This window comes from Stegostoma tigrinum, chromosome 9, assembly GCF_030684315.1.
Source record: "Stegostoma tigrinum isolate sSteTig4 chromosome 9, sSteTig4.hap1, whole genome shotgun sequence".
NCBI lineage: Eukaryota > Metazoa > Chordata > Chondrichthyes > Orectolobiformes > Stegostomatidae > Stegostoma > Stegostoma tigrinum.
In genome coordinates, this window is record NC_081362.1 from 2,016,101 (window position 1) to 2,032,567 (window position 16,467).

The window sequence follows — 16,467 nt, forward strand, 5'->3', positions numbered from 1 at the left end:
GACTACCATTTCCCCTTTGCATCTCCATATATGTTGATATCTTTAATGTCTAGGATTTTAACAGCCTGTTGGTATCCTGATTATATCTCTTCCCTTCAAATGCTATGCTTTTGGTAGGATGCACCGGCACGTGCTTTAGCAAGGAATGGGATATGCAACCAGCCTGATCTTGTTCTCAGCGCGACACGCATGCCCAAGGGATTGTTGGGTAGCAGTCAGAATAGCAATTTTGGTAAACGTTACCCCCTTCATTATTCCAGTGCAGGGTCATTGAGACAAGTTGCCACCACCTCTACAGTCATCCAAGCTGTGGACAAGCATAATACTGAGATTGAAATTTTTCTTGTTTGAGTGATTTTTGTTACTAACAGAGAAATCCAAATCTGCCTGTGTTAACTGAGACTAATAATTGCAGAAAAGACACTAAAAAATAAAGGATTATGTAGTTTAGCATTGCTAAAACGATAGAATGTACTTATTGATGCGATTTTAAAGTTTTAGGATATTCAATTAAAAAGAGGTATGCCTTCATAGAATTTGTGTACTTCATGAATCTCTTTCTAATTTGGCTGAAATGACCAACAGGGAGCATTTGCGCTGGCTTGATGTATGGATTTTCTTGAGGTTCTCAATGTGCTTTGTTTTTTTTTTAACTGATTTACAGAGTTGTTAGCAGTTTTTTTGAACATTTTTGTAAAATTGTCTCCCACTTGCATTGCAACAGGCAGAAATTCATAAATTTCTTATGAAAATAAGGGTAGAGCAACTAAGATACTCAGCATTTTATATGAATTGAGCAATTTAGCCATTACCTTTTGTTAGCAGTATCTTTTTGCAACTGAGTTCAGCCCAACCTTACTGCTTGTATAAAGTGGAGTTATTTCAGACTGTTTATAAGTCATTTATCTTCACTTCAGCGTTGTCCAGTTTTCTTGATTGCTGTGATTACAATTGGTTAATCTTCTATCAGATGAGTGATCGTATTTCTGATCTCTGATAGCTTTGTTATCACTACTGATCTGAGTTTTTGCTGTTCAGACATGTGCTTCTGCTGGCAAGATGTACATTTACAGGGCCCTTCACTTGACTGTTGGAATGGGAATTGATAAACTAACTGCACAGGTGGCTCTCGGACCGCAAATCAAAGGCTGCAGTGTTAAAGGAGGTTCTGTCAGAAGAGCTGCTACACTTCATTTTCTTGCTATTCTCTGAAGATTTTCTTTAATTCCAACCACGCTAACCCATTACGTCGAATATGTTAAAACAGAGTCTGTTTTCTGTTGATCCGTTTTATTTGTATTAGAATAAACGAACATTGCTTTTCTGTTATCCAAGTGTTATGTTTGCAGCTAAATGATGAATATTAATATAGTGAATAAATAATTGTTTTGTACTTGTCCAGTTACTTCCATCCTCTGAACCTACTTCACCTGATAACGAGTACTAGTCCTAATTTTTGTGTAATTCTGCAGAAGATCAATATTTTTCTGTAGGGATTTCACTGTAGAATTCATACTTATTTCTTTCAAAGACAGTTGGGCATTTGATTATATAAATGGAAAACTGTAAGTATTTTAGTTCTCATATTTGCTCCTTGTTTCCATGGCAATGTATTCTGGGATATCGATATTATGTACTGTTAACTTCTAGCCTGCTTCTGTGAGATTTTAGATTGATCTGATTAGCAGAGCTCAAGGGAAGAATCGTGTAGACTCAATATTACCTCCATCTTTGTCCCCATGGATGCTGCCTGACCTGCTGCGATCACGTGTGGCAATGGTATGGAATAGGTTTATCCCATATGTGAAGTTTTAGGTTTCTAATGTTCTTACCTCTTTCATTCTGTCTAGGTATAACAAACTGAGGGGAAACATCATGGAGCCAGATGTGATTAGAATGTATTCTTCTTCACCACCGCCACTAGATGATGGAACTGAAATTGATGATGAGTTTGGTGAATTTGGTGGTTTTTCAGGGGTTGGTAGTTCAACACTTGGTTATTCTGACTTTGACTTAGAAGATCACCATGAGAACTTTATGCCGCAGAACCACTTTGTGCCTGGCCATGAATATTCCAGCCATGCAGATGGATTTGCTGACTTTCATTCGGCGAGTGCCAGTGACGGCAAAGTCTTTCTTTCAGACCTCTCCAGACCCACAGAAGAAATGTTAAATGACATGACTATAAGCACTGATAAGGATGTAATTCGATCAAAATCTTCAGTAAATGTTTTTGGTTGTACAGTGACAGAACAAAGAATGGAATCCATAAAACTGACAGATGTAACTGCTAGATTTGGCAACCTGGCCAAGGATGCTCATGCAATAGGTTTCGAATCAGAAGAGTACTGCAATAGTAAAAAGGCGAACCCAGAAATTCTGACAAATGGGTACTCAACGAAGGACATAACACAATCTCAGGGAATAGAAAATATAGTCAACAAAAGTGGTCAAAATGAACAAAAAGCTACAAATGCTCACATTTCAAATCTCTGGTCAGAGTCCATGCCTGGACAAATGGAAGACTTTACAGAGTTCTCTGCATTTTCAAACATTAAGGAACCTGTTGAGTTAGCAGGAGAAACAACGAGCCCAACTCTCTCTCTCATCAGCAAAATGCCACTAAAAGGAGATCATAATACTGGCAATCATTCAGTTATAAGGGAACTACCAGATGTTCAAGTCAGTCCAAACTTTGCAGTGGATGGTGATAACCTGGAAGTTACTTCAAACAGGAATGGGACAAATGCAGACCTAGAGCACACCCAGTGCCAGTCCTCTGAACCTAGTACTTCAGCTGACACAAGCTTTCCTAATCATGACTGGAATACATCAGAATCAATGGAGCACATTGCAACTCAGAACCAAAATGCTCAACAACCTGTTCCTGAATTTTTGGAAACATTGAAAGAAACCATTAATGTAGAAAGTTCAGAGATTCAATTAAGTACAGATCAATCGGGTAGTGTAAAGCAAACTGGAGCAGAAGTAGATTTGGAAATCTGTACTCTGAATGAGGAAGGCATTGGTGTTTTTTCAGACAATGTTCCACATAGAATTGGTACGATTGAGCAAGGCCATGCAGTCAGTGGTGAGCCAGTGGCGACTGATAGGAAAAGGACAGAGGGAATTGAGTCAGATCAGTGTGGAATTTCAAGTGACAGCTTACGTGATGGTGATTTTGCTTCTTTTAGCCTGGAGGTGAATTCTGCTGCTGTGGATGATGTTGGAACAGATAATGAGCGTTGTATAAACTCTGACAGCAAAACATCCTCAAACTTGGCAACAGAAGAGTTTGCCACGTTTCAGGAAACTGATGTCAAAGATGAATTTGGTGTCTTTGGTAGTATGGGTACTGATTCCTTACAAACGTATGCTAATTTTTCTGAATCTCCAGCAGAGAAGAATGTGCAAACAGAACTGACTGTTTATCATGAAGGTGACCTGGAGTCTGGTGAGCATGGAACTACCACCACAATTACAAAGTCAGATGATGAGGATTTTGGAGAATTTGGATCCATTCAGGAAGCCAACACTGAGTCTGAGTTTGCAGGGTTCAAAAGTGATGACTTTACACCTGGTGAACAAGACACTGAGTGGAATGCTTTTGGGTATTCGGTGGCTGAAAGTACATCGTGGGCAACCTTTGATGAAGAGGAGTCTCGTGGTGCCGTTAAAGAAGAAATTAGCCAGTGCAGCAGGACAGAAGTTGCGCTTTCAAGTGACAAACAGTTGACTGGCTGGGCAGACTCTACTCCTGCACAGCACATTGGAGAAGAACCTCAGTCACAAGTAAGTGGTGTTGATTGTTATGTTGGCACTTGAACAGTAAATTAGTCAACTCTGTTGATTTTGTTTGTTTTAAAGTTTTGAAACATAGAAATGTTAACATTTTAAAACTTTTTTGCATCAGTTTCTTTTACTTTTGAATGCAGGGTGATGAGCAACCTGTCCCAAGGCCCCAAAGCAGAGTTTTATATCTGAATACCTGAGGCTATGCAATAATAGTCAAGAGCGGTTCACCTAATAGTTTTAACTACCTCCTGAGGGAAGGTGTTTGACTTCTATTTGCCAGGTGTGATGGGGAAATCAACTTCTGAGAGTTGTGGATGTAGAGTTCGTCCTGCCATTGTAGGTCACTACATAGCTGTTCTAACAAGTTGTATCTCCAAATGCATAATGAAGATATGTTAATGAAAACTTTTTGTGAATGGTAATTTGTAGTATTGTGATAGAAATTGAGAATTGTGCCAGCAAAAGTGTCCAGGTGTTTGAGAACTTCTTGCATGGTTTTTTTGTAATGTTTCATGGGTCAGATCTTCTGAAATATGAGATGGGTACTTAGGTCAATTAGAAGAAAACTGCCTGTGGTAAAGTCAATGTATCAAAATGTACCTGCCTCATGTTGAGAATCTCTATATTCTCATTGCGCAGAGGTTAGCAAGAATGTAAAACTCTGTAAGGTTTCATTTTAGACAGCCATTTGTAACACTGCTGATGATTTCTGCTTTGCACTTTGCTGGTTGTGTTTTGTGAATTTGGAGTCAAGGCCTTCACTGAGTCAACAGTGAGTTAGAGTGCTTGCTTCAGGGACTGTTACCTGGCTTTGCTAAGGTGTCAGAACAGCCACAAACCCTGAGGTTTAGATTCTTTTACAGTAATGCTGACTGTTGAGATAATGTGAAGCAATAACTTTGTATCCATCCTGTACTTGCAGTGTAAATGCACTATAAGAAGTGAGTTCAGAAGTATAAAAAATATAAATGGCAATAGGATTCTGCAGCTTATTTGCAGAGGTAATGAATAGAAAGTCAAGAATGTTGCAGTGAATCTCTTAATTGGTTAAGCTGCAGCTGGATTATTTTTGGACACATTCTTATGAAGGATAAGTTGTAGATTTGCAAAGGGGCCATGTCATGTTGGTGAAATGAGCTGTGGTTCTAGTAGAGTAGAAAAGGCTTACTGGATCTTGAGTTCAAATTGTGCAAAGGGTTGTGTGTGTATGTGTATATATAGATGGAAGGGTTATTTCAAGTAGTTGTCAAACTGGTAACAGGCTCATAAATTTTGCATTCATGCTGGAAACAAATGAGAAGGATACAGACTCCTTTAGCACAAATGGTACTAAAGTTTAACCCTAGAGTCAGTTGTAGTGATCACACACAAAGGCCCTTTGGCCCATATATGCCTGTACCAGTCAAAAACAACCAACTCACTATTCTAATCCCTTGAAAAAAATGAAAACTCAGAGGGAATAGGCAATATTTGAAGGAATGGGCAGATAGACACTGGAGCTATCTCCAGAAGAAACTCCAACCATTGCCCCTTGACATTCAACCACTGACTCCTCCTATATAGCCATATATACATTGGCTACAATAACAGTATGACCATAATATGATGATTTTTAATCTGCAGTTTGAGAGGGAGAAGGGAGAATCGGAAGTGTCAGTATGGCACTTGAACAAAGGGAACTATGGAGCTATGAGGGAGGAGCTGGCCAAAGTTCAATGGTTCAATACCCTCGCAGGGATGGCAGTGGAACAACAATGGCAGGTATTTCTGGATATAATGCAGAAGGTGCAGGATCAGTTCATACCAAAGAGGAAGAAAGGTCCTGAGGGGAGGCAGGGGCGGCCGTGGCTGACGAGGGAAGTTAAGGAGTGTATAAAGATAAAAGAGAAGTATAACATAGCAAAGATGAGTGGGAAGCTTTTAAAGAGCAACAGCGGATAACTAAAAAGGAAATACGCAGAGGAAAAAATGAGGTACGAAGGAAAACTGGCCAAAAAATATAAAGGACGATAGTGAAAGCTTTTTTAGGTATGTGAAAAGAAAAAAAATGGTTAAGACTAAAATTGGGCCCTTGATGTCAGAAACAGTGAATTTATTATGGGGAACAAGGAAATGGCAGAAGAGTTGAATAGATACTTTGTTTGTGTCTTCCCTAGTGAAGACAGATCCAATCTCCCAGATGTAATAGTGGCTGAAGGACCTAGGGTAATGGATGAACTGAAGGGAATTTATATTAGACAGGAAATGGTGTTGGATAGACTGTTAGGTCTGAAGGCTGATAAGTCCCTGGGACCTGATGGTCTGCATCCTAGGGTACTTAAGGAGGTGACTCTAGAAACCGTGGACGCATTGGTAATCATTTTCCAATATTCTATAGATTCAGGATCAGTTCCTGCGGATTGGAGGATGGCTAATGTTGTCCCACTTTTCAAGAAAGGAGGGAGAGGGCAAACAGGGAATTATCGACCAGTTAGCCTGACGTCAGTGGTGGGAAAGATGCTGGAGTCAATTATAAAAGATGAAATTACGACTCATTTGGATAGCAGTAACAGGATAGGCTGGAGTCAGCATGGATTTACAAAGGGGAAATCGTGCTTGACTAATCTTTTGGAATTTTTTAAGGATGTATTTATGAAGATGGACAATGGAGAACCAGTGGATGTAGTGCACCTGGACTTTCAGAAAGCCTTAGATAAAGTCCCACATAGGAGATTGGTGAGCAAGATTAGGGCCCTTGCTATTGGGGGCAAAATACTGAGTTGGTTTGAAAATTGGCTGGCTGACAGGAAGCAAAGAGTAGTGATAAACGGGTCCCTTTCGGAATGGCAGGCGGTGACCAGTGGGGGTCGGTGCTGGGACCGCAGCTGTTTACAATATACATTAATGATATAGATGAAGGCATTAAAAGTAATATTAGCAAATTTGCTGATGACACAAAGTTGGGTGGCAGTGTGAAATGTGAGGAGGATGTTATGAGAATACAGGGTGACTTGGACAGGTTAGGTGAGTGGACAGATGCATGGCAGATGCAGTTTAATGTGGATAAATGTGTGGTTATCCACTTTGGCAAGAACAGGAAGGCAGATAACTTTCTAAATGGAATCAAGTTAGGTAAAGGGGAAGCACAACGTGATCTAGGTGTTCTTGTACATCAGTCAATGAAAGCAAGCATGCAGGTACAGCAGGCAGTGAAGAAAGCTAATGGCATGCTGGCCTTCATAACAAGAGGAATTGAGTATAGGAGCAAAGAGGTCCTTTTGCAGCTGTACAGCGCCCTGGTGAGACTGCACCTGGGGTATTGTATGCAGTTTTGGTCTCCAAATTTGAGGAAGGACATTCTTGCTATTGAGAGAGTGCAGCGTAGGTTCACGAGGTCAATTCCCAGAATGGCAGGACTATCATTTGTTGGAAGATTGGAGCGACTGGGCTTGTATACACTTGAGCTTTGGAGGATGAGAGGGGATCTGTTTGAGACGTATAAGATTATTAAGGGATTGGACACTCTGGAGGCAGGAAGCATGTTTCTGCTGATGAGTGAGTCCAGAACCAGAGGACACAGTTTAAAAATAAGGAGTAGGCCATTTAGAACAGAGTTGAGGAGAAACTTCTTCACCCAGAGAGTGGTGGATATACGGAATGCTGTGCCTCAGAAGGCAGTGGAGGCCAACTCTCTGGATACTTTCAAGAAAGAGATGGATAGAGCTCTTAAAGATAGCGGAATCAAGGGTTATGGGGATAAGGCAGGAACAGGATACTGATTGTGGATGATCAGCCATGATCATAATGAATCGTGGTGCTGGCTCGAAGGGCCGAATGGTCTAATCCTGCACCTATTGTCTATTGTCTATTAACAGGTTGGAGGCTGGGAATCCTGTAAAAAGTAACTTGCCCCTGACTCTTCAAAGCTTGTTCACTACTTACTATGCAAGAATATGATTGAACGCTGTCTACTTGCTTGAATGAGTACAGCTGCAAAACGATATTCAGGACAAAGCAGGAGTAAGTTACTGCAGATGCTGAAATCTATACCAAAAACAAAAAAGAATGCTGGATATCATAGCCAGTCAGCAGCTTCCATGGAGAGAGACCAAGCTACGTTTCAAGTCCAGAGTATTCTTCAGAGGACAAAGTGGCCAGATTGATTCGCACCACATCCACAAACATTCACTCCCTCCTCCACTGTGCTGTAGCAACAGTATGTACCGTCTACGCAATGCACTGCAGAAATTAACCAGGATTCCTTAAATGGCACCTTCCAAGTCCATGATCTGTACCATCTTGAAGGAAAAAAGTATTGGGTACATGTTGCCTGACAGGCAGATAGCCATTTGCTGAATCAGACAGTAAGATACTTGTAACTGATTTATTGTTAAACCATTGTTCAGTACATGTACCAGTTTCGATCCTTCCCTTCTGGACCTTTTAACTCTCCAGAAGCATGCCCCTCACTGTGGCCAAACTCAGCTATCTGTCTTTCAGTCATTTAGGCTTAACTTAAAGTATGGAAGGGCAATGACATTTACATGACCCTTGACCTAGTTAATTTCAATCAACTTGTTAATGTGTGTTTTAACACCTCCGGTGCAGTTCTGATTGCCACACTATAGGAAGGATATACTATACTTAAAGGCATCAGGGGAGTAACTTTGAAATAAAAACATATACACTAGAATAGCTTAATTAAATCTAGACTCAGCTCTGAAGCAGGTAGAACTGGAATAGGGCCTGGCTCAGCAGTAGGGACATTGCCACTGTGCCACAGGAGCCCTCAGATATTTTCTGGTCATCCTCATCAGATGTTATTACACACCTCTGGAGCAGGTGGGACTGGAATTAAGTCCCTTTGGCTCAGAAGTAGAGTCATTACCACTGTATCACAAGAACCTCCCCCTCCACCCCAGTTGTTATAACATACGAGAAATTGTTGTAGGATCTCAATGACTGAAACTTGTATGGCTCTGTCGGGAGCTCTGGGTTTGTGAATCTCTTCCTGAAACTTTCAGTCTGAAATGTTTGAGTTCTTGTGCTATCACTATGCACTCCACCCAACCTCCAAGATATTTAATAATCACTCTACTCAGAAATGTTATTACATACCTCTGGAGCAAGTAGAACATTTACTCAGGCCTCCTGGCTATTAAGTAGGTAGATCAACACTATACCACAAGAGCCCTCCTGCAAGATTACAACGACCAATGAGCATTACCTGCTCTAAATCAACTCAGAAGCTGTCCTAGTTTACACATAAAGGGACCCGCTTTCCAAACATTATCACCTGAAAACATCACCACCTACAAGTTTCCATTCTGACTGAAATTGTATCATCATTGCTTCACTTGCTGGTCAAAATCCTGGAACTTACTCTATGACACATGTCAGCATTCATACAGTCCACAGATTGCAGCAGTTTAAGAAAGTGAAACATCACCTTCAGGTCAATTAGGACTGGTTAGTAAATGCTGCCTCAGCCAGTGATGCTCAGATCCCTGAATGAACACGAGAAACTACCCTGTAATTGACCTGCAGGAACATCCTGAGGCTAAATTATTGGTTTAAGAGACTCTTCCTAAAGGTGAACATTCTCAATCAGTTATCAGGTTTATTCTGTCTCTTTGATGCTGTGCTCCATTGAGTATTGCCTTGATGTTGAGGGCAGTCATGCTTGCCTCGTTTCTGAAATTCAATTGTCAAACTTTGTGAATAAGGTGGTAGGTTGGATTGGATTTGTTCTGCTTTTTGTAGACAGTGTGCAAAATTGCGGTTGCATTCAATCTGTGACAACCAGTGTTGTCATTGCACTGCAAAAACCTGGCTAGGGGTATCATCAGTTCTGGGGCACAGGTCTTCAGCTTCATAGCTAGGATGTGATTGGGACCTGTAGTTTTTGTGTTGATGACACTGACACAGTGAATTAAATTCATTAAAGATGGTGACTGAAATTGCGGAGAGCTGTGGAGGAGGCTAAAGAGGATAACCACTGAGTAGATTGGATTGAATAGTTGTAAGTTGTGGTTGTTAATAATGGTGCTGATTACCCATAGCTCCTCATTGCTGCCCAGGTTTGAGTTCCAAATCACAAGTTGGCAGATGTTGTCATTGTGAAGATGGAACTTGATTTCCACAAAAATTTGGGGTGGTTCTTTCATTGGGTTCTGATGTCTACCTGGCAGTGAAGTGATTAATCATTTTTTTGGAGGCATTGGAATGGCAAATGCAGCCACTGGGGAGAGGCAATCCAGTGGTAGCTCCACCCTTGATCAGCCATGTGTCTTTGGCGCAGCAATGAACACAATACTCACTGAGACAGGGGGCTCTTGTGGTACAGAAGTACTGTCCTTGCCTCTGGATCAGAAGGCCCAGGTTCAAGTTCCGTCTGTTTCAGCGCTTTGTAATAACACCTCTGAACAGGTTGATTAGAAAATATATAGAAAACATCTTAAAAGGCTAAGCCCCACACTATGCAAAGAGGAGAAGGAGGGAGTGATGCTGATTCCTTTTCATTTGGACTAATAAATTCTTTTGGCTTATTCTGTCATTTTTCCTGAGCATTCATTTTTCTGCTGGGACTCTCTCTAATATTTGCATTTTTTTATTTTCTAATTTTAAGTCGACAACTGTTTGCTCCATTTCTGTACCTGGATATGTTTCAGCTCAGGTGATGGGAGAAAAGGGAAGGTTCTGGGATTCTGCTTGTAATGGGCTGGGAGTAAAGGGCCTAAATCATCATCAACAGGGAATGGCGGACAGTACTTTCTCAAAGGGAAGGGGTTGATTGAAGGGGAAGCTTGATTATTTGCAGCTAATTGAGGGATGATATTGGAATGACAGATGAATAGTTGTCAGATGACTGGCTGTAAAACTTGTGCTTGACTGAGAAATGCTCTGCTGCTCAAGTTATTATTGTTTGCATTAATATAGCACCACTTGTGATAGTTGACACTTTCTATTGGTACTGTTTTTCTGTAATGCTCAGCTTTGTATTTTTTAGAAATGTGCTGCATTTTGACTTCTGTATATTTCCATTAACTGCCTTCCTTTAGCTTCACTGCAAGTTTATTATACTGATGAACCAAATACTTTAGATATTTGTGGGCAGGCCGCTGTCAAAAAGTTATCCAAATTTTTTGTTTTAAAGTTAAAGATTTAATGTTTTCTGATCCAACTAAATTACCACTGCCTTTTGTGCCTGGATTTCCAGTAATCTCAGGTTCCTATTGTTGCTGCTGCCCCTGATAAGGTTCTCATTGTCAGAAAATGGAAAACCTAAGCAGTTATATAATTAGCCATCTATTGGATAATTACTTCAAGTAATATTACACTTATGTCTTCAGGTTAAGCTAACTAATAATGTCTCTAAATCTGTGCTGTTTTGAAGTAAATATGGCAAGGTTTCTTTTAATCCTTTCATGGGTTGTGACTGTGGCTGGCTGGGTCAACATCCATTACTTATTCCTCCTTGACCTTGAGAAGATGAAGGTGAGCCTCCTTCTTGAGCTGCTGAAGTCCATTTACGTCCAGAGGCCTGTAAGGGAGTTTGACTCAGTAACAGTTATATAAAAAAAAGATTTATTTCCAATTCAGGATGGTGAGCGACTTGGGGAACTTATGGGTAGTCTGAAGGTACCTTCCAGGTTGTAGAGATTGCAAGGTGCTGTTGGAGGTGCCTTATCAAGTGTGTGCTGGTGGGGTAGGGTGAATGGGTTGCTGATTAAATAGGCTGCTTTGTCATGAATGATGTCAAGCTGCTTGAGTTGTTTGGAGCTGGACTCCTCCAGATAAGTTGTTGGAACCCTTTTAGTCTACCTAAGTGAATGCTGTTCTTCGAGTAATGACATTGTAGAACAGAGTATAAATCTCACAATAAATGCTTATAAGAAAGATACTGAGTTTATAGATTTGAATCTTCATGCGGATTGGGCAAATCAAATCAGCTAAAGGATGAGTTTCTAGAGTGTATTTGGGACAGCTTCTTAGAACAATGCATGCTGGAACTACTCAGACAAGCCATTTGACACCTAATAGTGGATAACTGGGTTAATTTAACGAACTAGCTAAGCGAAGGATCCTCTTGGTAGGAGTGATAAGAACGTGTCTGAATGTACAACAGAATCTGTTTAGGTTGTGGTGGAAGATCATGCCATAACCTTGCAACTACCTTCAAGTTTATGAATGTATGAAAATGGAATGAGAAATAAATAGGACTTTAAAATGGATCCTTTGGTGCCTCCCCACCCACACCCACCCACACAACCACCTAGAAGGATCAGGGCAGCAGATACAGAGCAACACCACTACCTGCAAGTTCCTCTTTAAAACATACATCATTCTGAGGTGGAAATATATTGCTGTTTCTAGCTAACTTGCTTACTTGGCAGTCCCTTCCTACCAGTTCTCTGGTTGTCCCCACATGCCAAAGGCTGTAGTGGTTCAAGGAAGAAGTCCACTTCTGTTGTTCTCAGGGGGCATTTAAGGATAGACAGTAAATGCAGTTCCACAAGCCTCACACACGCTCTGCGAAAAATTTAGAAATGAATTGGCAGATATTTGTGAAAATGCAGGAATATGAAAAGGACACGAGTAGATACCATTAAAGGATAAAAATGTTGAATTAATACTGAGGAATAAGGAAATGACAAACTTTAAACAAGCATTTTCTGTCTGTCCAAAAATGGTGTAACTTGTCTGATCTTGGAAGCTAAGCAGACTCAGGCCTGTACAGTACTTGGATGGAAATACCAGGTGCAGTAGGTTTTGGGGTACATGGTGGCTCAGTGGTTAGCACTGCTACTTCACAGCACTGGGGACTCGGGTGACTGTGTGGAGTTTGCACGTTCTCCCTGTGTCTGTGGGTTCCCTCCAGGTGTTCCGGATTCCTCCCACTGTCTGAAGACATGCAGGCTAGGTGGACTGGCTGCTAAATTGGCCATAGTGTTCAGGGATATGTAGATTAGGGGGGGTTATAGAGGGATGGGTCCGGGGGGGGGTGGTGCACTGAAGGTTTGTTGTGTATTTATTGGGCTAAAAGGCCTGTTTCCACACTGTAAGGATTCTATGAAGTACATATACAATGTATGCTAAGAACGATAGCAAAGCAGGGTTGGGGAGAGAGTCAGGGAGGGACTTGGAGCAACAGTAAGCACTATATCAAAAATACTGGGAAAACTATTTTTGAACTGAAGACTGACAAGTCCTCTAGACCTAATGGTCTGCACCATAAGGAAGAAGTGGCTGCAGATGTAGTAGTTTACTGGTTTTAATCTTCCAAAATTCCCTAGATTCTGGAAACGTCCCAATTGATTGAATAGCCTCAAATTATCTAATTCAAATGGAGGGAGTCAGAAAGGAAGAAACTATAGACCAGTTAAGTCAACTTCTATCATTAGTGGAAATCCTGGAATCTACTATTTAAAAAAAAATCACCAGGCTCTTACCAGAGTCAGAGATGGTGGGAACTGCAGATGCTGGAGAATCCAAGATAACAAAGATGCTGCTTGGCCTGCTGTGTTCATCCAGCCCCACACTTTGTTATCTTACCAGAGTCAGCATGGTTCTCTGAAAGAGAAGTAATACTTAACTAATTTATGGGATTCTGAGGAAGTAACAAACAATTTGAATAGCGGAGAACCTGTGTATGGGCAGTACTGAGATTTCCAGAAGATATTTGATGAAGTACCATGGTAAAGTTTACAACATGAATAACAGCTCGCGGTGCAGGTGGCCATGCGCTTGGATGAATATAAAGGATCGGTTAGCCTGAAGGATTAAAGAATAGGCGTAAATGAGTCGCTTTTGAGTTGACAAAGTGTAACAGATGGAGTGCCACAAGGATCAGTGCTGGTGCTTCATTTATTTACAGTGACCTAGAAGAAGAGAGGACACCTATCTATATCTCTTTGCATATCTGATAAGTGAGTGAACAAAATATTGGCAGATTGAGTAAAATATAAGAAAATGTGAACTTCAACAGGAAGAGTAGAAAAGCAGCATCTTATTTAAATGGAGAAATGGTGGAACTTTGTGATTTATGTGAGGACATCCAAATTCCTTTGTAACTCTTATGCAGGTACAACAAGTAATCAAGAAAGCAAATGAAATGCCATTTATTGCAAGGAAGTGGAACAGGAAAATAGTCATGTCCTATTTTGAGAGATAATGGGAACTGCAGATGCTGGAGAATCCGAGATAACAAGGTGTAGAGCTGGATGAACACAGCAGGCCAGGCAGCATCAGTTTTGTTGTGATTGTATGGGGCTTTGTGCAACAATATCTGGAATAATGTGATGCTGAGGTGTTGGACTGGGATGGACAAAGTAAGAAGTTACACGACACCAGGTTATAATCCAACAGGTTTATTTGAAATCGCAAGCTTTTGGAATGTTGCTCCTTCATCAGGTGAAATGACACCTATTGAAACAATAAGTACATAAGGGGGCTGGATAGGAGGGATACTTAAAGGATGTTTCCCCTGCTGGGAAGCTAGGACAAGACACAGTTTAACAATTAAACCTCTCCCATTTAAGATGGTGATAACAATTTTTTTAAAATCTGGGAGGTTGGTGAGCCTTTGGAACTTTTCTCCCCAGACAGTGGCAGAAGGAGAGACCTTGAATACTTTCAATGGCAGATATATTTACATCCTTCACTAACAAAGGATTCTATCAGGGTAGCTCAGAATATGTAGTTAAGGCCAGAATCAGATCAGCCATGGTCTTACTGAATGGCCATGATGTGGAGGTGTCTGTGTCGGACTGGGGTGGACAAGGTCAGCAATCACATGACACTAGGTTATAGTCCAATCGGTTTATTTGAAAATACAAGCTTTTGGAGCATCAGTCCTACTTCAGGAGTTAGTGAGAGAGTTTCTGATACAGAATTTGTAAGTAAAAGGTCAAAGGTTTACACCATCGATTGAAGATGTATTAAACAAACCTAAGATGCTGTTAGTTGGTTAGAAGGTTTTAACTGATTTAATATGTCTATATAATATCCCCAATTCCTTTCAAGTCACTGCACTGAGAGAACTGAAGGTTTTATCAGTGTAAAGAAGAGGTGACGTTTTAGTCGGACAATGCATGTTAGGTGTGAGACCTTGTTTAGAATTGGTTTGTGTTTTAGTTTGGAGTCAGACTGGTTTTATTTCTAAAGCAGGAATTTATAAAATGCCAGATAACAAAGTGTGGAGCTGGATGAACACAGGGCAAGCAGCATCTTAGGAGCATAAAAGCTGATGTTTCGGGCCTAGACCCTTCATCAAAATGCCTATTGACTATCAATAAATTATGCTTTTTGAACAAAATAAAATGCATCTGCAAATACAAATTCACCCCATAGATTCACTGCGTTATGGGGGTGGTGGGGGGAGGGTGTATGTGTTTTTGTGGGGGATGGTGGGTGTGCCAGGAGTGCGTGTATAGGTGAGAGACAGTGTTAGTGTGGGGAGGTCTCTTGTAGTGCAGTATGAACCCAAAATCCCGGTTGACCTTGTCCTCATGGGTACCTAACTTGGCTGTCAGCCTCTGCTCGGCCACACTGTGTAGTTGTTCATCCTGGAAGTCTGCCGGGGAAGAGGTTTTCTGGAAGATCCGAGGATAAATATCCTTGACCACTGAAGTGCTCCCCCACTGGAAGGGAACATTCCTGTCTGGTGATTGTTGCACGGTGTCAGTACTCGGTATCATCAAGTGCCAATTTCAAGACGCCATCCTACAATCTATCTGCTTCATCCTCGACCGCAACAACCTTTGACAATCAGTTTTTCATCCAGACACGTGGAACAGCCAAGTTTTGCTCCCCAACATGCCAACATTTTCATGCACAGGTTCAAAGAAGACATCTTTGCACTGAACTCTGACCAACGCTATGCACCGGCTATATTGACATTTTCTTCCTTTGGACTCATGGTGAGGAATCACTGAAATAACCACACAGCAATATCAACAAGTTTCATCCCACCATCAGACTTACCATGGACGACGATTCTTTAGAATTAATCTCATTCTTGGACATACATCTCCATGAAGGACAGACACCTCAGTACATCACTCTACCGTAAGCCTACGGATAATCTTTCAATGCTGCACTTCTCTAACTTCCACCTGAAAAATATTAAAACAGCCATTCCCTATGGACAAGCCCTATGCATGCACAGGATCTATTCAGATGCGGAGGAACGAGACTGACACCTGAAGGTGTTGAAAGGTGCCCTCATAGGAATAGGATATGTTACTCAACTCATCGATCGCCAGTTCCAACGTGCCACAGCTGTAATGACCTCAGACAGGTAGGGGATATGTCTGATAGGATGCCCTTTGTCGTCCAGTAGTTCCTGGTAGTGGAGAAATAATGCCATGTTCTTTGCAGCCTTCAACACCTTATCAATGATGATGAGCACCTCACCAAGATCTTCCCCATGCCTCCACTTCTCGCCTTCAGACAACTGCCAAACTACCCAGGCTTCAGGGCAACATTGACCACAACCGTATACAACTCTGTGTTATGGCAACCTCTGTAAGACATGGACAGTACCGTCACTTGTGGGAACACCTCTTACCATGAGCATGGCAGATATTCGTGACTCGGCTAGCACAGTCTATTTCATACATTGCAGGCAAGGATGCCCTGGGGCAAGGCATTTTTGTGAAACCATGCAGACACTCCAACAATGGATGAATG

General features: G+C 41.3%; 1 protein-coding gene across 2 annotated transcripts in view; it reads left to right on the plus strand.

Moving 5' to 3' along the window:
* Positions 1–16,467, plus strand: part of LOC125455226 (aftiphilin-like) — a 79,587-nt gene that overhangs the window by 20,348 nt on the left and 42,772 nt on the right. For both annotated transcript variants that reach the window (XM_059648306.1, XM_059648305.1), the window contains exon 2: positions 1,851–3,792. In XM_059648306.1, coding sequence (XP_059504289.1) covers positions 1,876–3,792 — 1,917 coding nt within the window. In that variant the 5' untranslated portion in view covers positions 1,851–1,875. The remainder of the gene's footprint in view (positions 1–1,850; positions 3,793–16,467) is intronic.